Source organism: Triturus cristatus, chromosome 2_1 (assembly GCF_964204655.1).
Source record: "Triturus cristatus chromosome 2_1, aTriCri1.1, whole genome shotgun sequence".
Lineage (NCBI taxonomy): Eukaryota > Metazoa > Chordata > Amphibia > Caudata > Salamandridae > Triturus > Triturus cristatus.
Genome location: NC_140581.1, coordinates 100,223,023 through 100,248,624, shown reverse-complemented (window position 1 = coordinate 100,248,624; position 25,602 = coordinate 100,223,023). Strand labels below are relative to the sequence as shown.

Below are 25,602 nucleotides of genomic sequence, written 5' to 3'. Positions count from 1 at the left end.
CAATGTGTCCATGTGTAATGTAACTGGTGTTCGCGTAAAGCGCTGCAATACCTACGGGTCGACTTCGCGCTATAGAAAACTGCAAAAAAAGGCACACAAAAAACCCGAGACCACTCCTGGCTTGACGGAGATAGTCATTCATTGAACGTGGAAACGTGAGTTGTCTGCGCGGAGTCTGACACGGGATGGTCGTCAGAACCGCACGGGTCAGTTGTTCTTTTCCAGGCGCTGAGACCTCTAGAATCCCTTATCAGCCGAATCGACATGTGCGGCTTTTGTGACTGGGTGTTGGCTTGAAGCCATCAGCCCGGGAGATGTGGAGCCATTCATGGCGCCCTTTTAACCCTGACAGCACAGTTCAAGAATGCGCCTCTTGTTGACATTTTTGTTTCAGTTTAGAGAGCGGCTAATTGCAGGGAATGGAGCTGTCATTATGCAGTGTATAACATTTCTGTTTTAGATTGGTCGCCACATGCCAAAGCTTGCCCCTCCACTAGCCCCACACCGCAGAGGAATGTTTCAATTCTGTACAGACAACGCAGGAATGTGTACCCCGCTGTAGATCTAACGTTCTATTTCTTGTTTTTTTTTTAAGTACTCCTGTATATTTACTCCTATGTTTGGAGGAGATTGCAATTCTCAGTGGGTAGCGGGGCACTCGTGGGAAGCTTTGACGTGCATTTTTATATAGCGCCTACTACTCGTGACCAGGCGTTGAAGGTGTCATGTCGTGGTTTCCTGGAGTACTTCTGGAATTCTTTTTTAAATGCCTAGCTTTCCTTTGTCGGATGGGGTATCACGGGCATTTTAGAAATGTCCGAACACTTTGCAAAGAGAAGGGAACTTTGAAAATAGTTCCCTCACCCCTCTACCCCCCGTTAAAGAAACCGCTTCCACAAAATCTCCACACATTGGGGGTAGTCACTCCTGGTTTTGTCCTACATACTAATTTACTCCTGCCCTTGAAAGACGTAAAACTCAAATTGTATGGGACACGGGCGGAGCTCTTCGAATATTGCCCATGTTCACTTACTTCCAAGACATACTCACTCTGAAGCGCCCATTCCCCTGCAGGTAACATTTGCTTATGTGTAGCACCCCCCACCCCCCTCTTCCCTACACTGGTGTAATAATAGGTGGGAGTAGATTGCTTGTGAATGGAAAATCTAAAGAGAGTGCGCAACAAGTGCTTCGAAGTGAAGATATAAAAAGTGATCGCACTGTTCCTCGGGTCACGGACTTTGTGCATCAAGAGATAGGGCAGGGCTTTAAGTGGGCCGGGTCTCACCGGGTCTGTGCACCGGCAGTGTTTTTTATGGGGGCCTCGAAACGGTTCTCTATCGGCTCTGTTTTGTGCCCGGCACAGGCGGTCCGTTTTATTTTTTGGGACTGCAGTGACAGCAGGCACTTCGATGTGCACGTGGTGAGCGTTGTAGGGGAGGGAAATCCTTTAAAGAGAGTCATTTCCTCTCTGGATTTCCCTTCTCTTTTTGAAACTCAGGAGCAGCAACATTGTCGTTGTGTCACCAGGATTTTAAGTGGAAGTTTCTTCAATATTATATACAAGCCATAGTTGCTGCTTATTTATCATATGCAACTAGCAACCATTGACAAAGCCAATAGTCCTGACTTGTAGGTATGATGTGACTTGTTGTATCATATATCTGGACGCAATGACAGGATCAGCAAAATAAAAGTCGGACACTCTGTGCTAAACACAGATTATTAGTTTATGTGTTTTAAAGCCACGCCCTTAATTGTATTGGCCACGCCCCTTTGAGAGACCCCCCAGTTTTTTCATCCCACTTAAAGCCCTGAGATAGGGGTTTCAACCCCCTGCAGTGCCGCCTTGCAGTGGTGCAGCGCGCGTGCCTACGCTAAGAAGCACTGGCATACCTTGTAGTACACCACACACTTCAATAATGTTAGTATTTATGGCCGACCTCGGACTCTTTTTGGTGTGTAGACCTTAAGCCAGCCTTGCGTCATTATTCGAATTATACCTTTGAATCTGGTCTGCTAATTTTTTTATTTTTGTATCTATTTATTTTTGCAGTTTTATATAGCGCGAACTCGACCCGAAGGTAGAGCGCTTTACATGAGCACCAGTTATGTTACACATTCATATTTGGAGGCATGGGGGATTTAAGTGATTTTCCCAGAATCACAGGCTGGTGAGCCGTTGCCGAGATTCGAACCTAGTTCTCCAGTTCCTGTTCGAACCGTGAAGGGTCACCCTCAGCGAGGGGGAGCTCCTTGTGTGATCTTGAGCACCGCGGAGCTGTGGCTTGGTTGCCCCCGTGCACTCCATCGCGTGGCAGGCCTCGCGCTCCATTCCAAGGGTGGCGAGTGGTTCTGTGTATATTTAGACTGCAGGTGTGAGGTTCTCGTGTCAATCCTCCGGCGTGAGACCTGCTCTCGGTGACCCAGCCCTTTCAGCGCCTCTGGAGAGCAGACATCTGTGTGCACAGAAGGGGCCTCTCGTCGGCCTTCCCGGCTGTTCTGGGCCGGCGGGCGTGGTGTCTGGCTGGCCGGGCACGGTATGCGGACCCGGCTGGGCAAAGCAGGCTACTCCTGCCAGGCGTGGCCTGGTGCACAAGCGAGGTGTTTGTGTACATCCAGTCCTCTGAGTGGTACACACGCCTCATTGTGTCGACACTGAGGTAAGTATGCCTCAGTCCTAATAAATGGACGTAGACAAGTGACATAGCGCGGTGAAAGCACAGGCATCTTGTTAATACCAAATATTTAAAATATGCGCTTGGAAGGCTTTTTACGCCGCACAGCCATCAAGGCACTTTACAGCAAAAACATTTTAAAAGTGTTGCAAGTAGGTTCGAGGAAAACAGAAGTTTATTCATCCTGCTGGCCTGCTCCTGCCAAATCCCAAAGGTAGTTCCAAGAGGCCCTCGGGCGTGTATGTACACTTACTTAAAATCACACAACATTAATAAATCATTAATAATTTAAAAAAATCACATGAAACTAGTTTTTAAAGACGGACAGAGCAAGCTTGTTCGAATAGATGCGATGCTGCAATTTTGAGACAGATGCCTCTTGTTGCCTTCTGAAGTCCGGCTCCGAGTCTGACGACTCAGTGAGCTAATGCACCGAAGGCAGAAATCTGTACCTGGCCTGGTGGTTTCAGGTTTGAATCCGAGCAGGTCAATTCCTCCTTTCATCTTTCTGAGGTCGATAACATTAGTACCTTTGAAGAGCAATACACATTTGCCGTTCAGCACTCTGATACTCCATGGTTAAACGTGCACTTTTAAAATAAATATTATGTTACATGACATCATCTCAACTTGCCAACCAGACGATATTGACCTCTAACCTTGCCTCAGAGGCTGGAAGAACTTAGTGGTTACTACAGCTCTCACAATCTGTCGCCAGAGACCGGTAGAGCTGACAAGCTACTTCAGATCACACGGTCCATCCTCTTTGTACAGAGATTATATACTACAGACCTCACAGACCGTCTCCACAGGTCGGGAGAAGTGAGTACTCACTACACACCTCAAGGTCGCCCTCAGAGGCTGAAAGAGTGGAGTGCTTACTACGGACGTCATAGTCGGCCCTCAGAGGGTGGGAGAATAAAGTGCTCCCTACAGACCTCAAGGTGGGGCTGGAAGAACTATATCTCATAGTGGGCCCTCTATGAGTAAAGTGCTCACTACAAACCTCATGGTGGGGCTGGGAGAGCTGAGTGATTACTACAGACCTCACACTGAGTGTGGTTAGAAAAGCGGAGTGCTTACTACAGACCTCACAGGCTAGCTCCAGAATCTGAAAGACCTGGCAGGTTACTTCAGACCTCACGGTCCGCCCGCAGAGGCTGGAAGAGCTGAGTGCTTAATACAGACCTGACTGTCCTTCCTCGAGTTGGAAGAGCTAAGTACTTAGTACAGACATCACAATCCATTGTTAGAGGCTGAAAGAGCTGGCCAGTTACTGGGGGCCTCACAATCCATCCTCAGAGACTGGAAGATCTGTTTGGTAACCACAGACCTTAGGGTCTGTCCTCAGAGAAGCTGAAAGCATTTGCCCTTTACTACAGACCTCACGGTCCGCCATCAGAGAGGCTCGAAACACTAACCCTTTACTGCAAACCTCACTGTACTTCCTCAGGGAGGCTGTAAGCACTGACCCTTTGCTACAGACCTCAGAGCCCCTCCTCGGAGAGGCTGGAAACACTGACCCTTTGCTACAGACTTCAGAGTCCATCCTCGGAGAGGCTGGAAACACTGACCCTTTGCTACAGACCTCAGAGTCTGTCCTCGGAGAGGCTGGAAACACTGACTCTTTGCTACAGACCTCAGAATCCTTCCTCTGAGAGGCTGGAAAAACTGACCCTTTGCTACAGACCTCGGAGTCCATCCTCGGAGAGGCTAGAAGCGCTAACCCTTTGCTACAGACCTCAGAGTCTGTCCTCGGAGAGGCTGGAAACACTGACTCTTTGCTACAGACCTCAGAATTCATCCTCTGAGAGGCTGAAAACACTGACCCTTTGCTACAGACCTCGGAGTCCATCTTCGGAGAGGCTAGAAGTGCTAACCGTTTGCTACGAAGCTCTAACGCTTTGCTACAGACCTTAGAGTCCATCCTCAGAGAGGCTGGAAACACTGACCCTTTGCTACAGACCTCCGAGTCCATCCTTGGAGAGGCTAGAAGCGCTAACCCTTTGCTACAGACCTCAGAATCCATCCTCGGAGAGCCTAGAAGCGCTGACCCTTTGCTGCAGACCTCAGAATCCATCCTCGGAGAGCCTAGAAGCTCTGACCCTTTGCTACAGACCTTAGAGTCTATCCTCGGAGAGGCTGGAAACACTGACCCTTTGCTACAGACCTCAGTGTCCATCTTCGGAGAGGCTAGAAGCGCTAACCCTTTGCTCCAGACCTCAGAGTCCATCCTCGGAGAGGCTGGAAACATTGACCCTTTGCTACAGACCTCAGAGTCCACCCTCGGCGAGGCTAGAAGCGCTGACCCTTTGCTACAGACCTCAGAGTCCACCCTCGGCGAGGCTAGATGCGCTGACCCTTTGCTACAGACCTCAGAGTCCACCCTCGGCGAGGCTAGATGCACTGACCCTTTGCTACAGACCTCAGAGTCCACCCTCGGTGAGGCTAGAAGCGCTGACCCTTTGCTACAGACCTCCGAGTCCTCCAGGAGAGGCTAGAAGCGCTGACCCTTTGCTTCAGACCTCAGAGTCCACCCTCGACGAGGCTAGATGCGCTGACCCTTTGCTACAGACCTCAGAGTCCACCCTCGGCGAGTCTAGAAGCGCTGACCCTTTGCTACAGACCTCAGAGTCCACCCTTGGCGGGGCTAGATGCGCTGACCCTTTGCTACAGACCTCAGAGTCCACCCTCGGCGAGGCTAGAAGCGCTGACCCTTTGCTACAGACCTCCGAGTCCTCCAGGAGAGGCTAGAAGCGCTGACTCTTTGCTTCAGACCTCAGAGTCCACCCTCGGCGAGGCTAGATGCGCTGACCCTTTGCTACAGACCTCAGAGTCCACCCTCGGCGAGTCTAGAAGCTCTGACCCTTTGCTACAGACCTCAGAGTTCACCCTCGGCGAGGCTAGATGCGCTGACCCTTTGCTACAGACCTCAGAGTCCACCCTCGGCGAGGCTAGAAGCGCTGACCCTTTGCTACAGACCTCAGAGTCCACCCTCGGCGAGGCTAGATGCGCTGACCCTTTGCTACAGACCTCAGAGTCCACTCTCGGCGAGTCTAGAAGCTCTGACCCTTTGCTACAGACCTCAGAGTCCACCCTCGGCGAGGCTAGATGCTCTGACCCTTTGCTACAGACCTCAGAGTCCACCCTCGGCGAGGCTAGAAGCGCTGACCCTTTGCTACAGACCTCCGAGTCCTCCAGGAGAGTCTAGCAGCGCTGACCCTTTGCTTCAGACCTCAGAGTCCACCCTCGGCGAGGCTAGATGCGCTGACCCTTTGCTACAGACCTCAGAGTCCACCCTCGGCGAGTCTAGAAGCTCTGACCCTTTGCTACAGACCTCAGAGTCCACCCTCGGCGAGGCTAGATGCGCTGACCCTTTGCTACAGACCTCAGAGTCCACCCTCGGCGAGGCTAGAAGCGCTGACCCTTTGCTACAGACCTCAGAGTCCACCCTCGGCGAGGCTAGATGCGCTGACCCTTTGCTACAGACCTCAGAGTCCACCCTCGGCGAGGCTAGAAGCGCTGACCCTTTGCTACAGACCTCCGAGTCCTCCAGGAGAGGCTAGCAGCGCTGACCCTTTGCTTCAGACCTCAGAGTCCACCCTCGGCGAGGCTAGATGCGCTGACCCTTTGCTACAGACCTCAGAGTCCACCCTCGGCGAGTCTAGAAGCTCTGACCCTTTGCTACAGACCTCAGAGTCCACCCTCGGCGAGGCTAGATGCGCTGACCCTTTGCTACAGACCTCAGAGTCCACCCTCGGCGAGGCTAGAAGCGCTGACCCTTTGCTACAGACCTCAGAGTCCACCCTCGGCGAGGCTAGATGCGCTGACCCTTTGCTACAGACCTCAGAGTCCACCCTCGGCGAGGCTAGAAGCGCTGACCCTTTGCTACAGACCTCAGAGTCCACTCTCGGCGAGGCTAGAAGCGCTGACAGGCTTCTGTACAAACAGTAAGGAACACAGGCTACTAATGCAAAACCTATTCCTGGACGACCAGGGACTGGTCTCTAATAAACGATCCCCCCTTACGAAGTATGTTAAACGTAAATCGTCCCTGGCCTTGGAGCCAGTGTTGTGCAGCAACCGGATCTGTGTTTATGCGGACTGGACTTAATCAGCCCTTCCTGAGCGCTCGGCTTCCGGGCTGGATGGGTGCACGGTGGATCGGCCCAGTGTCCGGAGGCACTGAGACTGACTCCGTGTACTCTCACTACTTTGGACTTGGGGTCGGTTTTGTCTCAGTGAAAGTCACCTTGAATTAATCTATGTCACTTTAATAGCTACTTGGTCACGTGTATTTATTTATCCTGTGCGGGGTGGGTCTGGCGGTGTACACGCGTGTTCCCCTGTAGGCTGTGAATCTAGCGGTAAAGCAAGTGTTTAAACTGCCCCAGCGGTGGCATGCAGTGGTGGTGGGTACAGATATGTCCAGGGTAATCTGTCCAGACCATGCCCGTCACCTGCCTGCCCACACACAGTTCTGCCTATAACCATCTGCCAAATTCAGAGGTCATGGGCAACCTGTGGCCACCAAACACAATCTGAGTTCTCCTGGCAACGACATACCATGGTAGCCTCCTGTTCAAGAAACATGCCATGGGCAAACCCTGCTCGCTATGCACACCTCACAGCTGCAGTCCTTCAAGACATTCGTGCCCATCAGCATAGAAGGCTTTGGCCTCCTCATGGCCTATCAGGTCTACCCTAGGGTCCTCCTACCCATCACTCATGCTCTTGCAACACAGCCAAAGCAACCACCTGCACAGTGCACACAGTCAGTCGCTTCCTTTCTAACACACAGCCCTGATTTCCATTCACTACCAGGTCTACCCTTGGAGTCCTCTCGCCCATCACTCATGCTCTTGTAACACAGTCTAAGCCACCACCCACGCAGTGCACACAGTCAGACGCTTCCTTTCTAACACACAGCCCTGATTTCCATTCACTACCAGGTCTACCCTTGGAGTCCTCTCGCCCAGCACTCATGCTCTTGCAACACAACCAAAGCAACCACCCACGCAGTGCACACAGTCAGACGCTTCCTTTCTAGCACACAGACCTGATTTCCATTCACTACCAGGTCTACCCTTGGAGTCCTCTCGCCCATCACTCATGCTCTTGTAACACAGTCTAAGCCACCACCCACGCAGTGCACACAGTCAGACGCTTCCTTTCTAGCACACAGACCTGATTTCCATTCACTACCAGGTCTACCCTAGGAGTCCTCCTACCCATAACTCATGCTCTAGTAACACAACCATAGCCACCACACACAGAGCACACACAGTCATTCGTTTCCTTTCTAACACACATCCCTGATTTCCATTCACTACCAGGTGTACCCTAGGAGTCCTTCTACCCAGCACTCCTGCTCTAGTAACGCTGTCTAAGCCACCACCCACACAGTACACACAGTCAGCCGCTTCCTTTCTAACACACAGAGCTAATTTCCAATTAGTACACAGCCCTGATTTTCATTCACTACCACCAGGTCTACCATAGGAGTCCTCCTACCCATCACTCATGCTCTTGTAGCACAACCTTAGCACCCACCCGCACAGCACACGCAGCCAGCCGTTACCTTTCTAACACATGGGCCTGATTCCCGTTCACTATCGCGTCTACCCTAGGAGTCTTCCCGCCCAGCACTCCTGCTCTTTCAACGAAAGCAAAGCGACCACCCACACAGCGCACACCCAGTCAGACGCTTCCTTTCTAACACACAGACCCGATTCCCATGGACTTTGTGAGCCAATTTTCCCGCGCTAGGCCACGACAGAGGACGACTTCTGCTACTATTACTGCAGCTGAGTCAGAGATTGCCCGTGACGGCACCCAACCTTCTCATGCGTCATCCGCCACTTCACACCTTCTGATTGGCTGTCAGTGGCTTTACCTCTTCAAAATTCACCTGCGACAGATCGCACAATTCCCTCTTACCTAAAGAAAGGACCACAATAAGCGAGTGCATGAGTAAGATGATATATAGTGCAAAATATCGCATAAATATCACATCCTACTATTTATCGATTCCCGTCTCATGGACCGGCTTATTCCTAATGAGCTCCTTTTAAATATGATTTGCTTTTTCAGCACAGCTGTAGGAGGTTGCTGTCGCATTACAATCCTTTATTTACTGGGTTTTGTATAGAGCAAACTTGACCCGAGGGCATGATCAGAGCGCGTCACAGAGTTCGCACAAGCAGCGACTACCTGAGATACATTTGGAGTAAGTACGGAAACACACGGAGGGGATGGGATGAGGTGCACCAGGACGTGCAGAAGCAGCGACTACATGAGATGCATTTGGAGTAAGTACGGAAACACACGGAGGGGATGGGATGAGGTGCACTAGGACGTGCAGAAGCAGCGACTAAGTAAGATGCATTTGGAGTATACAGATACACGGTGACAGTGTGTGACCAGGTATACAAGGGCATCAGAGACAGTTGCTAATACAATTTTTAGGTAGTTACGGTACACATATATGCACCGCGCTTTACAGAGTACAGCGGCAATTGTACGAGATTACCAGAGGAGTGCATACAACAGTACATAGTAACAGTAAAATGGCAAAAGAAAATGGTGACGAGATGTTCGTGTAGAGTTGGGTGTCATCTGCATATAGGTGGTAGGCTATTCTAGTTTGCCACAGGATCATTACAAGGGGTTCCATATGGAGGTTGAATAGTGTAGGAGACACTGTTGACCCTGTAGGGACTCCTTGAGAGACTGGTGTTGTTTTTCTGGGTCCGTTGTTGAGCTGGATTAGTTGTGAGCATTGGCTTAGAAAGGAGTTGGACCACTGAAGGACACTCGGTTGATTCCTGCATGCTGCGAGAGGGTCGTAAGAGGATGTTGTGGTTGACGGTGTTTAAAGGGGCGGAGAGGACTAGGAGGCAGACCTGCCCGTTGTCCAAAGATCTCTGTAGGTTGTCCATGATGTTTACTGTAACAGTCTCTGTGCTGCAGCCTTTCCTGAACTTAGATTGGAAGGTGTCAAGCAGATTGTATTTTTCAATGTGAGTGTTGAGTTGAGCAAACATACATTTTTCAGTGGTTTTGGCAAGGAGGGGGAGGTTGGTTATAGGTCTGTAGCTATTGAGGTTGTTCTGGTCGGCATCCAGTTTTTTGATGAGGGGGTGACTTGACTGAGTGCGAGTTGAGCTGGCATAGAGCCGCTCGATTGCGAGGAGTTAATGGTTTTGGTCCAAATAGGAGAGATGATGTGCCTGAGATTTTTTGCAATCACAGCAGGGAGGGGGGTCGGAGATGTGAGATGCCGGCTTCATGCTGGAGAGTAACTTAAAGACTTCTTCTTCAGGGGTACAGTTCAATTTAGACCAGGTTACGTTATTTTCAAGTTGCAAGGGGTGGAGGTTGGTGAACTGTGTTAGAGAGAGGGGGAGGCATCCATTCATTAACGGTAGGTCTATGGGTGAACCCTTTCCACAGGAGGCATCTTTGGTGCTGGATGGGGAGGTGGGTGGCTCAAGAGATAGTTCAACGCTATATATTTTTTCAGTGAAAAATGTAGCGAATTCTTCACAGCGCTTTGAAGAGTTGTTAATTGAATATTGGATAAAGGAGGGGGTTTGCTGTTTGATGATGTTGAATTGGTCTTTGGGTCTGATCGTAGACCAGTCAAGTTGATCTCGGAAGAAGGTGGATTTTTCTTTGAAGATGTTTTTTTTAATTTTTTGGTGGTAAGCCTGGAGGATCGATAGATTGGATTGCAACGGTTGTCTCCAGTTTCTTTCAGCTAAACTGAGTTGTCTCCTTTCATTGTTCAGGTCTTTGTTGAACCAGGATCTGGAGTGGAAATTTCTTGATTTCTTGAGCTTCAGAGGGCGATTGTTTCCATGAGTTCTGTAATTTTTGGGGTGTAGTGGGCGGTGAGGTCCTCAGGAGATATGTCGGGTGGAGGTAGGATTTGGGTACTGACTAATGCTTGTAGCTCCGCTTGGGGGATTTGGTGGATGTTCCTTGCCCAGCGCTTGAGACGGCTGCATTGGTATGAACGATGATGGATGGTATTGAGATCAAAGATAATTTGATCGTGATCTGACCAGTTGGATGATAGGATAGAGCACCGAGATAGGGTGTTGTGCTTGCAGATGATTGCGTCAAGGGTAGAGCCCTTGTTGTGTGTTTGCATGTTGCAGTTTTTGGTGAGATCCTTCGCTTACTGGAGGGTGGAGAGAGCTTGTACTGTGGGGTCTTTAGTGTTGTTCAGGTGTAGGTTTATGTCTCCTAATATAATGTCAGTGCTGTCTTTTGGAGAGATTTGTGATATTAGGCCTGCTAGGTCTTCAAGGAGTTGTACATTTTTACCAGGAGGGTGATAGATGACATGGAATTTGATGGGGTTGGGGCCATTTGTGAAGAGCTCAACTACAATTCAAAGGTAGGGTGTTTGGCAGTGCAGAAGGGAGTTAAACAGAGATCGCTTTTGTGCATAATGGCTGTTCCGCCGCCCCTGCAACCTTTGCAGTCGCTGCTAATGATTGAGAAGCTCGGTAGTGAGATGAGGTCGATCCAAGGGGTTGAATGCTTGTTTAGCCAGGTTTCAGTTAGAAAGCAGGTGCCTGTGTTATATTGTAAGATGAATCGGCTATACCAGTGGCATGCATGATTGCTGATCGGCAGTTTCGTAGCATGCAGTGGGGCGTGGGTGAAGGTCTCTAGCATAAGTTAACCACATACCACTTTCAACAAGTCAACACTTGTAAAAACTACATATAAATTAAGATGCAAAAGGAAAAGGAGAAAGGAAAGAAAACATATTTTGTAATAGTTTAGCAGAAGACTTTTCAAAGGCGCACTACATGTCACCACACTTGTCTCATGTTATAATACAAAACGTTGTAATCGTTTGCTGGCAATGCTATCCCTGAGAGTGTTTTTCTTAGTGTAATTTCCTGTAAGAAGTGTGTATTGGTGATGCCTGTGTGTGAGTATGCATTGATTGCTCAGAATTCTATCTGTACAAGTAATACCGCTTGACCTCATTCTGGACTACAACCAATTTTACCTGTTTGCAGTAGGTGAGCACAGATCGTCTAGGAGAGAGGGGAGGCATAGTTTACTACTCTTTAAAAGCTAACAGTCTGCTGTTTTTCTGTGTTTCCCCCCAGATGACCCGCTGTGCGTCATGCATTGGCAGGTTGATCGTGGTTCTGCAGGCCATCTTGGTTTCTGCCTCAGTGACGTCATCCGAATGGGGAGAGGAAGGTAAGGAAAGTGACAAACAAAATGTACCCATTTGCTCCATCACCCAGGCATACACCATTAGTAGAGGTGCTTTTGAGGTCCGCTCCTCTTACGCGCTGTTGAGGTCATCACTGTACTGCACCCATGGGTGCCGTACAGATGTATACGAACCTGGGACTGACCAAGCCCCTTTCTAAATTCAATACAGTTTCCCCTTCACCAAAGCATTGCTTTGAGGAACCTCTTTCCACCTCCTTGGAGCATGCCAAGCCCCCTGTTTACAGCTCAGGAGGCATCTCCTTCTCTACCCTTCTCCATTGCACCCGCTTTCATGTCTCTTCCTCTTCCCTGTCCACCATGATAATTCCGCACCAAGAGCTCCTCCGGGGCCCCTTGGATCTTCCATCCATTGCATGGACCCTTCCCCAGCGGCTCCACTGTGAAGACTTTTCCTCCACATTCTCCAGATTCTGTGGGCTACCCAAGCCTTTCCTGTGTCTCCTCATGCAGCCCCTTACAGAGCTCCACTTATGTTTTTATTAAGATAGCTCTTTAATCATGTGTATCGCGGCTAAAGTAACTCTTTGTTTTGAACCGGGGGCAGTGAGGTCCATCTTTGCAAGAAATAGCATGGACAACTTGCCTTAAGATGAAGATGGCTGAGAGAATGGCGGCATAACTAATACATTGGTCTGTTTCTTCGTGTTTTGTTGTAGGTTTTAAATTTGGGGCAATTGGAAGCAACGTGAGCTTATCGTGCAGCAGGTCTAGGGACAGGTAAGTTCTCTCAGGTACTTTTATAGGTGACGAGACTTACAGCTCACACTGACAGAAGCTAGTCTTTCTTCAGCTTCTATTGAATAACAACAGCTCAGAGATCCTGGCATGTTGCCCACATACATTAAAGCATTTAATTAAAGGTGAGCACCAAGTGTTCCTCATGTACTTCTTGGAGGCCTCTTTCGCTTTGATGCTGTCTGTAGTATATCTTTTGTTTTTGTTCCTGCTTCGGTTGTGTTCTGTAGCATATACATAATGTGAAATTAAACCGCCTTACACATTTGGATGAATAGATTTTAATTTGCAACACAGTCATATATCCTTGTGCTCAAGTTTTTCAAGATAGCAGCCGTTGAGTAAGACAGAACATAGTTTTCAATTTTTGTCTCAAATTTTCAGGAAGGATTTCAGGATATACTTCTCTATTTCTTCCGTTCTATATTAACCTTTCTTGTAGTGGACCGCTGACCTAACCAACCACGGTTTTCACCTTCCATCTCCATGACTTCACGCTAAGACTTGAATGGAACCGTGTTCTGATCTCCTCCGCTTCCCTTGACAGCTCTGTGGTGCAGTGGAGGTTCAACGGCGTTCCCAGATTCCCAGTGCGCTTCCTTGCTGATCATGGACGTCTGGTCCTGTTCAACGCGGACTTGTCCGCGGTGGGGAACTACAGCTGCCATGACGAGGCCGGGAGGCTCCTGAGCTCCTACTTCCTGCGGCTGGGCTGTAAGTCAGCGTTCTTGATACAGAGGATCCGTATTTCTTTGAGGCGGAGCGCGAGTGTTGAAAGCATGAATACGGGTTACTTAGATTTAGCTGCATGACACACCCCAGAAGAAATAAGGAAATAATTATATTGAAATCTTTCTATAGAATGTTGTATCATCTGAATACATGATTATTATCAGTGCCCCTGGGGGACCCATACTGGGAGTGTGAGTTCCAGCTTAGTAAGTAGTGCCCAGAGGGAAAATGTGGGTTTTGGGGTGCCGCACTGAATGGCATTAGAGTGGAGAAGTTAGATTGCACCACAACCATGACTAGACGGAGACATTGTCTGTTCTTCTCATCCTTTACTCTTGTTTTTGGGATGTTCAGGACTTAGGTGTGGACACAGTGCGGGATGGGTTTCAAATGGGGTCGTAATACACAATCCTCACCTGAAGGTAAATGGATGCGGTTCCCTTGAGACATTTGTGTACTGTAATGTGCTCTGGCCTGGAATAGGAACCAGCGGAGTATTTTTAGGTGCATTGTTTTCTTGTCATTATATCAAAGATGAGATGGGCCTTTAGGATTTCTTAGTTGGGTATTCATAGATGGTGCTACCCTAAGCGAGGGTGCCCAGTAATATGGAATTGGCGAGTGCAGGAGTGTAGGCTGGTAGTGGCTCAGCTTGACCTCTGCTATCATTTGGGAGTTGAGACTGACCTTGGTCTCCAGGGGAGGGACTTTAGGTCTTGTGTTGACCTGTTCATTGAAGGTCAATGTAGGGATAGGGAGGAGGAGAAGAGGAAGTACTTCTTGCTCAGCCGACGGTTGTGGCCTTGGAGCCTTTGGTGTTAAGGGTGTTTCGTTCTTGGCTTGAGTGCTCCTGGGCCTACAGAATCAGGATTTCATTGGTTGCGGGTGCTGGTGACGCACTGTCAGATGTGTTTGTGTGGGATGAGCCTGTGAGTGGGTGCGGATACAGTGTTGTTGTAGAAGGTCTCGGAGCGGCCTTTCGTGGATGCTTGTGAGTGCGCTGCTTTACTGGGGGTTCTTGTAGGACTCGGCACGTGACCTCTATAGGCTTGGAAGTGAAGTGCCCCAGTCCTCTGATTTTTGGTTTTCCTCTGGATTGAACTCGGTAGGGGGCAGTTGAGGCCACTTTGACTCTGATCAGGAGATGGGGCAGGATGCTGCAGTCTGACCTCAGAGACCTCCAAAAGTGCCAGCATTTTGAGGGTGCCTTTGTCTTCCCGGTGGAACACCCACTGGGGTCAGTGTTAGTTCTCGCTAACAGTGAGTCATGAGGAGTGGGTCGGGTGCAGCTGAGTGGGAAATACTCTCCACATGGGCCTTCTCAGGTGACGTCCAGCAGGTGTTCTTCCGGTTCTCAGTGCTAAAATACTCCCAACACGAGTTTGAGTCCTGACTGCCACAGCGCATAGCGATTGCGCTTCAGAATAATTGGTAAGATCTCTGTGTGAGAGTCCTGTCCCGCAAGTACTCGGTATTTGTTACCACACGTTCTTTTCTTTCTCTCTGTCTCTCAGTCCTTCTCTTTCTTCTCTCTTCTGCCCTTCTCCCACGTTCTCTGCTCCTAGTCTCTCTCCCCTTCTCCTTCCTCTCTCTCTCTCCTGCTTCCCTCTCCCTCACTTCTTCTCTTCCTCTCTCACTAACTCCTGTTAATCTCTCTCACTAGCTGACTCGGACTCCGTATCGTAGCACCCCCTTTACACTCTTACCTCTCTCCCTGTGCTACATGACTCCTTCCTTCATTCTCTGGCTCTAATTCTTAGCTCCTTTCCTCGCTCTTTCCATCTCTTCTGCCTGACCCTTTACCCTCTTCCCGCGCCTCTCCTTTCGGGCACCTGCTGTCAGTCTCATATTCATTCTCATACTATTGGTCTTACTCAGTCTATATTTCAAACATACTTTCTCGCCCCCTCGTTCTCTCCTTTCTTGTGTTATGTGCAACTAAAAAGTCTTTTTCTAACGCACAATGTGTCGGGGAGAGCGAGGAAGGGCAAGGTCTCCGGATCTCTCGGCGTGAGAGACTTGGCGCGTTTTTTGTTATGTCTAGAAAGGTCTCTGTCAACACTCTCCTCATGGGAGCGCGCGTCAGAGCCTGATGTCTGAAGTATGAACTTTACGGTATGTTCTGGCCCTGACGAGAACCCGGGAGGGGAGAGACGAGCAGAAACATTAGTTGGATCTGGAGCGAAGGGACCCCCTTACTCAAAGAAAGTGTGAGAGCCGGAGAGCCCTCCTGGCCCAGTGGCTAGCTACCACTGAGCCCGAATACCAGACATTAAAAGGGCTAGTACCATTTATTGCTTTGAATACATTTATTATCATACAGAAGGTACCCAAATTCTCATACTCCATCTATTCAAAAACTGTTTATTTTGGAAAAAAACATTCCTTAAAAACATACAGCTAAAAACATTTTCCCCATACAATACAATAGTCGTATTAAAGAAGGATAAAAACGGCAGTCACGCGGATATACTTTTACAATACGAGGGACATTCGTTAATACTATTAAATAATGTCCCTCCGAGAGAACAAGGCTATATCAGCTTTGCAATTAATGATGTGCAGATTAAAGTGAAGGCACTTATTTAACACAATAAAAATATACTATATACAAGCCTGTAGGTCAATTAGTGTTGCAATCAAACAAGCATTGTGAACAGAGTGCTGCATTTCAGAATTGCACTTGGTGGGAAGACCCTATAGGGATAAGAACTTTATTAAGGAACACCGTACAAGTAAGGGAACCCTATCCGGATGTAGAATGTTACCAGTTTTGCTCCCATCTGCAGACAGCAACACTGACAGGGTTAGGACATTGGCACTACTGACATCACACATTCCTCATGACTCGCAACATTACACATTAGGCTAGAACAGAAAACAGAAGACAGACCAGGCTGGAATAGAAGACAGACCAGGCTGGAATAGAAGATAGACCAGGCTGGAATAGAAGATAGACCAGGCTGGAATAGAAGATAGACCAGGCTGGAATAGAAGATAGACCAGGCTGGAATAGAAGACAGACCAGGCTGGGATAGATGATAGACCAGGCTGGAATAGAAGACAGACCAGGCTGGAATCGATGATTGACCAGGCTGGAATAGAAGACAGACCAGGCTGGAATAGAAGATAGACCAGGCTGGAATAGTAGACAGACCAGGCTGGAATAGAAGATAGACCAGGCTGGAATAGAAGACAGGATACCACACAGAGGCCTGGATTTAGGTATGTTGTTGTCAACCTCACCATATCGCGGTGTTACCCATTCAGGGAAGTGTTATAGTCCTTATAGAGCAACCTTACATCCCAATGCTTCTTGCACAGTCCTCATGTAAATAAAGCTGTACTATCAAAACTTATATTAAGAATAAATGCTGGGTATTCTTCCTCAAACCCAAAAAGATTTCTAACAACCACTTTGGAAAATCACTGTGGTAAACCTGTTGGTGAAAAGAGGCCCCTCTAGAGAAAAGAGAGGCATGTCCCAGAGTGTTCATTTTAGCCAGTGGTTTCCCCTAACACATATTGTGTTTTGTGTCTCAACCCTATTTCCTAGCAGACTACAGAAGCATAACCATATATGTTTGTAAGAGGGATGACACACTTGGACATGCTAGCCAGAGCTGTGACTGCACAAACCGATGCTGTGAGATTTCAGGCCAACGTCGTCCACTGAGGGTGGTCAGTTGTGGGTCCCAGTTGACCTTTGCATTAGACCATGCTTTGACTTCTCTTGCTCATGCCATTCTGTAATATTGAAGCCCCTAAAGGATTTAAAGGGGCCAACGTTCACGCTTTGCTACTGATGTCACAGAGATAGTCAGCTGGCGGGTAGGGTGAATGTTAATTAAGACCCTAATACTACATGTCTTTCCATTTGTCGTATTTTAGACCCTCCTGGAATCCCGTCGGTCATCTGCAGAGTGTCGGACTACGAGAATATTTCCTGTTTTTGGAACTCAAGCCGGGAAACATTCCTTCCCACCAGATATTTTGCAACATACAGGTAACATATCTGTGAAATAAAAATGCCCATCAAGTGTAAGAGGATTGAAAAGAATCTACCCTTCATGTAATTGTGATTTGGTGTCATTTGGACTTCACTGAGGCCATCAAATCTATATCCTATAATCGGCTGCGATGGTTTGCCTAAATAGGCAAAGAGATATCAAGAAAATGACTTTAGCATCAGATTGATGTTCTGTGCTAAGATCTGCAGAAACCTCTCATATGATACAATGGGAGAGGGTCCTTCCCTGAGAGTTCAAGGCCACAGATATCTTTGGAACTGTCCGGAGTGCTGGACCCTGAAGGAACTGCAGGTGCTCCCCTCCTAGCTCCCTAGAATATCAGGCTGAGATGTAAAACCATCTCAGGTGTACAGTACTACACTAGAAGTCAGGACATTATCAGATTGGAAACAAAATGATATAAAAAAGTCAAACTCAGAAGACCAAGATTCTCCATCTATGCTCCCTTGATCTGGCATTATCAGAAGTGACACAACCCTCCTCCATTATAGAAACAAACTGAAGACTGAACTCTTCAAAGAACACATCATCTCAAAACCATGAGGACACCCACCCACTAACATCCACACGCATCGTGAGCACGCTTGAATTGTGTTCATTGCCCCAACCATACACAGGTAGCTCACAATAAGCACTCGAATATACATACCTACACACGCATTCTCCCCAGATAGTCAGGGTGTTAAGCATGTTACTGAAATTTACATTTGGTGGTTGGTAGACCTTCCACCTGGCCAATCCAAATGAACCACAATTCTCCAGATCTCAAAAAAATAATCAACAATTTCCATTTATTTCCAATCAGAATTGTAATGTGCTCCGTGAGAAGAGTTGCAAACTTTCTGCTGAATAAATCCTGGGACAGCATCACACATCAGATCTTTAAAAAATCCCTAGACATCCACTTTAAAAAATCCCTAGACAGCCACTTAAAAAAATTCCTAGACAGCTACTTAAAAAAATCCCTAGACAGCCACTGCCCTTGTATTTTTACATTTACAATTCCGTTCATTAATCCATCCCATTGAGGTACTGCGCCTTACAGAGTGGGGAAGGGCGGTATGCCAAGTGAATAACTATGTCTCTGTTCAACATAATTAATGCCTGGTTTACCAGTGATCTTATGTTATGTTATGATATGTTATTGTTTAATTCTATAGTGTTTGTACTTTGGTGTGTCTTGATACTCGAGGAAGACACAATCTTAATACTTAATAGTAACCAGCAGAAATGACCAGAAGATGAATAATTATTAAAAAGCCAGGTTTTCAGCTGGTATCTAAAACAGAATAGATTTGTTTCTGCCCACAAACTCAAGTGGAGATGGTTCCGCGTATTGACTGCTGCTGTAGATAAAGCCTGGTCTCCGTGAGGGATCATGTCTGTGCTGTTGCTGGCAAGAAATGGTTTGCTGCTCTGAGGGAGCGAAAAATGATTGCCAGAAAGGAGGATATAGGGCGTTAAGGACATATGTTAGAAGCTTAAAGGCTGCCCAAGATAAAATGGGAAGCCAGAGTAGGGATCTCAGTATTGGCGACAAATGTGATGTTCTGCCATGTTTTTTAAGGACTTATACCACAGCATCCTGAACAAGTTTTAGTCAACGTAAGAATTTTTTGCCTGGAGATTTAACGGAGATTGAATGAGCTTAGTCAAGTATAGATAAATGGTAGCATTCAATACTGCCATATGCAAGAGGGATCGATAAAGGGAAGAATCATTTTAGAAGGCCAAGGTGCATGAAACAGACATAGGTCACATTTATGGATTGGCCTTCCAGCAAAAGGGTACTGTACATAAGAACTGCTACATTTCGCACCGCTGTTGAAGGATCTGGGGGCTGCCCATGATAAGTAGCCATTAGCTGGTGTCCCATTCTGCTACCAATGGTCTCAAATTTGGTTGGGTTCATCTTCAGGAAGTTGTTGGCCACCCTTCTCCTGACGATGGTGATAACCTCTGTTGAAGGTCTCGTCTTTTGATTCAGAGAATTTTGAACACTAGATAGTTTTAAGATAAGCGGAGTATTTTCAACAGACACGTAGAAGCGCACCCCCTCCTAGGTAGGGCAATCTGGTAAGGAGCCACATGTACATGGTAAACAGAAAGGGCAAGACAAGTGACTTGCAGGTCCACGCAGACGATGTTGTTTACTTCAAAGACAATGGAGACAAGTGAACCTTTGTGTTCACCCTGAAATTAAAGCTTTCAAGTATTTTCCACATGTTTCCAACACAGAAAGTTTTGGGTCTCTCCACATCCCAGCCAATTGTCCTAGAGATGTAATCCAATATTTCCACCAAGTATCTTTGGATGTGTGCACGCAACCACACAGTGTGAAGGGCAGCTCTGTTTTCTATTTTACATCACAAGAATCTGGTGGTTTTGTACCTCTCATTTATTGCAGTCTGTTTAAGGATTAGCTTACCCTTTGAAATTACAGAATTTGAGCTTATTAAGCTTGGAGTTTATGGCCTTCTTCTTAGGGAAACCCAGGGCTGTGAAGATCAATAGCTGAACATGATATCCCATATCTGGCTTTGGCCAGTGACACAACGCTCCAGATGAGTCTGCTAGAATTGGTCACATTAATCTATATATGGACACCAGTCATCCATAACTGGCACAAAGACTCATTCTAACTTTCAGAAATGAGTACAATATATTTTAGATGTGCCCTTCAGAGATGGGAAAAGAACAATGGATGAAATACTAAACAATGCATACATTTACCCCCAGTCACAAAGTTCTGGGTTTAATCAATCGTTCTTTTGCTCACCTCGTCACCCAGTTAGGAACCAGCCATATGCAAATCAGTCATGACCCTGCCCCTAATGGGAACAGTCCAGCCCGAACTGCCAAGCCAGGTCCTCCCTGGACCTGAAACAAGCAAACTGGATCTGGTTTCAGGGTATCACCCCTCATCAGCCAGGTTAGCTTGAATCCATTGGCTCAGTTAGCACAGGTCCCACGTCTGGGCATACCCTTCCCACTTAGGATGACAAAAGCTCAAAGAACAAATGATGGACCGAATGCTGAACAATGCAGACATTCACTCCCAGTCACAAAGATCTGGGTTTAATCCATTGTTCTTCCCACCTCAGGTTGGACCCATCCATATGCAAATCAGTCTTGACCCTGCTCCTCATGGGAACAGTCAAGCCTGAACTGCCAAGCCAGCTCCTCCCTGGACCAGAAACAAGTCTCCTGGAATCGGTTTTGGGGTATCATGACTCATCAGCCATGCTAATTTGAATCGAGTGGCGCAGTGAGCACGGGACCCATGTCTGGCCATACCCATCCCACTTACGGCAAAAAGTGCTGTAGCAACAATTGATGTACAGAATGCTGAATTAATCAAACATTCAACCTCAGTCGAGAGATCTGGGTTAAATCCATCGTTCTTTTGCTCACTACTCCACCCCAGTTTAGACCCAGCCATGTGCAAATCAGTCTTGACCATCTGCCCCATGGAAAAACCATCCCAAACTGCAAAGCCGGGTCCTCCCTGGACCGGAAACAAGCATCTTGGTACCGCTTTTGGGGTACCACCCTCATCAGCCACGCTAGTTTGAATCCAGTGGCACAGCGAGCAAGGGATCCATGTCTGGGCATACCCATGCACCGTTAGAACCCACTGAGAGTTTGGCACTTTGGTGGGTTTGGAGCAGAATATGTTTAAAGGAAGTGCCTGGACCGCCACATGAAAAGGATGTCTGTGCCTGAGGCTCAGTTATTGAACTCAAGGAAGCTTACTTATACAAACAGGCTCCTACATGTATGAATTTTGAGTTGTGGCTAGTGAGGGGTTGTTAATGCACACCATGGGAAGTGGCAGGACTGTGCTTATTCAACAACGTGTATGCCTGTTTAATTGAGAGGCCTGTAGTATTCGAATGCCTAACCCATAATTGAAAATCATAAAGCAAGGGTACCAAGGCTGCCAATTGAAATGTGAGAAATTAACATTGTGCCATCATGGTGGACTTTAGTCGGTCGTTCCAAATTAGATTGTGCAGTCCTCTGTCACTGTTTACTGTGTTAAGCTGCCCATGGAAATGGGATTGGGACATTTTAAAACAACATGAATTTTGCGTGCTTGTAGCATTTGATGGAAAAACATTGAAAAAGGCACCTCTGCCGAAATACATCTGTTTAAAATTAAAGCAACAATCAACACACTCAGTGAATGCTCCGTGCTGTGTGTTCGAGGCATGTGGGCTGCTGAATTCATATCTGTGCATAGATCGCCGCCTAGTGTTGGGTCCGGATGTTTGCACGTTGTTGTCCTGGAAGAGTCTTCGAAGTATCCTGGGATAGGTGACTCCTCCCCTGGACTACAGTGCGCATGGGCATCCTCTCCATCCTCAGATTGTTTTTTTCCGCCATTGGGTTCGGATGTGCTTATCTTGACTCAAGTTAGGAAAAACTTTTTCCAGGCCAAAAGGCCTTTAGTTCGCGTCGGTACTGTTCCCGATCGGTATCGATAGTATCTTTGTTAGTTTACTAACTTCCAGAACCAACTTTTTCGCATCTTACCCAACCATCGACCCGACATCGACGATGGAATCGAGGACACCATTCAAGCGGTGCCCTGTATGCAATGCGAAATATCCACACATCGACGTCCATCCGGTGTGCAACAAATGCCTTTCACTGGATCACGACGAATCTACATGTATGGCCTGTGCCCGATTTCGATCCAAGAAGACTCTCCGGAATCGACGAGCGGCGAGACTCGAGGCGCAGCAAGCGGCACCGGCCCCGGCCGACATCTTCAGCGCCGAGACCGAAGATGTCGAAGAAGTGGAGAACCTACCCTCCAGTCCCGCTTCCGAACATGACTCCGGATCGGAAGACGTCGACGAAACACTCTTTCGCAGAGATGAAGACGACACCGAGGTAGGAGACTACAATGAGGCCTTAGGGGCCGAAGAGAGTAGCTCCGATGACGAGCAAGGCCTACCCGTTCAGACTGAGGAAATCCCAGTGCAACAGTCTATGGCTCCGGTCGAGGGATCGCCTTCGGGCCTTACCCAAGACCTATCCCGCAGTTCTTCGGCCCCGCCCTCGGGCCCGGCCTCGGACATTCAGCGGCAGCCATTAATGCCCAAATTGGCTGGTTTCCCTTCTTCGAAACCGAAACCAAAAGCTGTATTGGTTCAACTGAAACCGAAACCGAAAGTGGCGGTGGTCGGATCGAGGCCCTCCACACCTTCGACGCCAGCAAAACCCGTTGGCACCAAGCGCAACAAACGAGACTTCGGTGCCGAGCTTGAAGCGGCCGACGTCGGAGTCGACATACGGAAAAAGACCTTCGGTGCCACCAAACCTACTCGGCTCCCGGCACCGACGCAATCGGCTCCGACCCCAAAGGTCAAACTGCCTGCCGCGTCTCCCACCGCTTCGACGGCACCACCAAAGCCACGCTCATCGAAGACGTCGACGGCCATTCCCGCCCCTCGACTCGATGACTCACCGGCGCCGAAAAAGTCCACGCCCGCCTCCACAGAACCGGTCGACGCAAAGGAATCGAGGGCGCTCCAGGTGCCACCCGTTGCTGCGCAACGCACCAAAAACAAAACGGTCCTCCAGGACACGTCGGGCTCCGAGCCAATAAAAGCTCCAACAGCCTCTTCGGCACCAGCCAACATTACTTTTGGCCTGCCACCATCCACGGCCCCGAAACTGTTCCAAATCAGGACACGGGTCACCCACACCACGATCACGCCTGCCGAACGCTCTGCGGAGACGTCTCCATCGCATCTCATCGACGCCGACGCCGACACCGGCAGGATGATTATCCACAAAAGGAGAATAACTTCTGAGCCCGCTTTGGACTCCTTCCGGATCCCACTTAAGAGAAAGCTGCCAGTGGCTTCGGAACCAGTTCTTTACGAACCTTTCCATTCACCCTACCAGGATCCACAATCCTTCTCTCCCACACACTCCGACACGGATGCGTTGGAGGACTACATGGGTGACCAAGTCCCCTACCCCGGAGGGATGGACCCTGATGGCCAACAGGACCCTGATCAAGCTTGGGATGACCCTGTAGACCCAGGTGCACCTATGGATGCACAGGACCCGCAACTCTATGGAGCAAAAACATCTCCCACAGAGGACACTGCCGCGTTCAACGCTCTAATTGAACGTGCTGCGGCCAATCACGGGGTGCAACTTCACTCTGACACCATCGAGGACGACTTTCTCATGGATACTTTCGCATCCTCAGAAAGGAATATAAAGACTCTGCCCATGTTAAAGGGGGTCCTCAAACCAGCAAAGGACATCTTCAAGGAACCCACCAGGGCAAGAGTGATAAACCCCAGGATCGACAAAAAATACAGATCAGCGCCTGGGGACCCTACTTACATTAGAGGCCAGTTACCTCTGGATTCCATTGTCGTTGCGAATGCTCGCAAGAGGGCACACTCGCAAACAACAGGTGACGCTCCTCCCCCGGACAAAGAGTCCAAGGTGCTGGAGACCTCTGGCAAACGGGTTGCCGCCCAGGCAGCTAACATATGGCTTATTGCCAATACTCAAGCGCTCCTCGCTCGCTACGATAGAGCGCACTACGACACATTAGAGCAACTACTCCAACATCTCCCTGACCAATTCAAAGAAGGTGCAGAGATCCTCATCAGGGAGGGACAACTGCTCACAAATGCATCCATTAAGTGTGCACTGGATGCCGCAGATACAGCTGCCAGAGCCATAAACACTAGCGTCATGTTGCGACGACACGCCTGGTTGCGAATCTCCGGAATCAAACCGGAGGTACAAAATAACATCCTCAACCAACCTGTCAACCCCGACTACTTATTCGGGCCGGAGGTTGACACCACCCTAGAGAAAATAAAAAAGGACACAGACACTGCAAAGTCCATGGGGGCCCTACAAACGCAGTCCTTTCGGAGCGGCTCCTTTCGTCGCCCCGGAAATAGAGGAGCAGGTAGAGGACAGGGGTCACAGCAAACATACAACAAGGGCAACACGCAAAACACCTACGATAAAAACACCCGGGGTGGATATCGTGGCTCCAGCACAAAGGGCAGAGGACGCGGCTACGGCAACACCAGGTCCTCCCCCAAGAACAAGCAGTGACGCCCTCTCCCTTCCTCCCGACCACATAACACCTGTCGGGGGAAGGCTACAAAGGTTCCTGTCCACGTGGAACTCCATCACCACGGACAGGTGGGTCAAAGATATTGTCAAATACGGTTACTGCCTAGAATTGACCTCAACTCCACCCACAATACCTCCAAAAAACCGTCCTATGTCCTCAGAGCACTTAACGCTCTTACAGCAGGAGGTGCAAAGTATGCTACTAAAAGGCGCAATAGAGGTCGTACCCGTCCACGAGCAAGGTACGGGGGTGTACTCCCTGTACTTTTTAATACCGAAAAAGGACGGGTCACTCAGACCTATATTAGACCTGAGACCCCTGAACCAGTACATTCTTTCCGAGCATTTTCACATGCTCACTTTACAGAAAGTCCTCCCGCTGCTCAAGCAGGGAGACTTCCTGGCCACACTGGACCTCAAAGATGCGTATTTCCACATACCCATTCACCCCTCACACAAGAAATACCTCAGGTTCACTGTTCAAGAGCAGCACTACCAATTCAAAGTCCTCCCCTTCGGTGTGACAACAGCACCCAGGGTGTTCACAAAGTGCCTAGCTACTGTGGCGGCACATCTACGGAGGCAGCACAAACACGTCTACCCTTACCTGGACGACTGGCTCGTTCAAGCGAAGTCAGCCCAGCAATGTGCCAGCCACATGTCCCGCACCATTCACCTCCTTCACAGTCTGGGTTTCTCACTAAATTACCCAAAATCCCATCTCCAGCCCGCACACGTACAACAGTACCTAGGTGCGACTATAGACACTCTGGCGGCCACAGCTCAGCCAAATTTAGTGAGAATCAACAGCATGCAAATGCTGATTTCCAAGTTCAAACCACAACACTCCCTTCCCGCGCGAGTGTTCATGCAGTTGATAGGCATGATGGCCTCCTGCATTTTCATTGTCCCACACGCGAGACTACATATGCGCCCGCTTCAGGAGTGCTTAGCACGTCAGTGGAATCAGGCTCAAGGACAGTTGAAAGACCTAGTGTTGGTGAGCGGTCGGGCATACAACT

At 48.6% G+C, this 25,602-nt stretch overlaps 1 protein-coding gene across 2 annotated transcripts in view; it reads left to right on the top strand.

The window, feature by feature from the left end:
- The window catches only part of IL11RA (interleukin 11 receptor subunit alpha), a 278,686-nt gene that overhangs the window by 160,978 nt on the left and 92,106 nt on the right, over nucleotides 1–25,602 (top strand). For both annotated transcript variants that reach the window (XM_085628331.1, XM_085628322.1), the window contains exons 2-5: nucleotides 11,816–11,912; nucleotides 12,608–12,668; nucleotides 13,234–13,400; nucleotides 17,310–17,424. In XM_085628331.1, coding sequence (XP_085484457.1) covers nucleotides 11,816–11,912; nucleotides 12,608–12,668; nucleotides 13,234–13,400; nucleotides 17,310–17,424 — 440 coding nt within the window. The remainder of the gene's footprint in view (nucleotides 1–11,815; nucleotides 11,913–12,607; nucleotides 12,669–13,233; nucleotides 13,401–17,309; nucleotides 17,425–25,602) is intronic.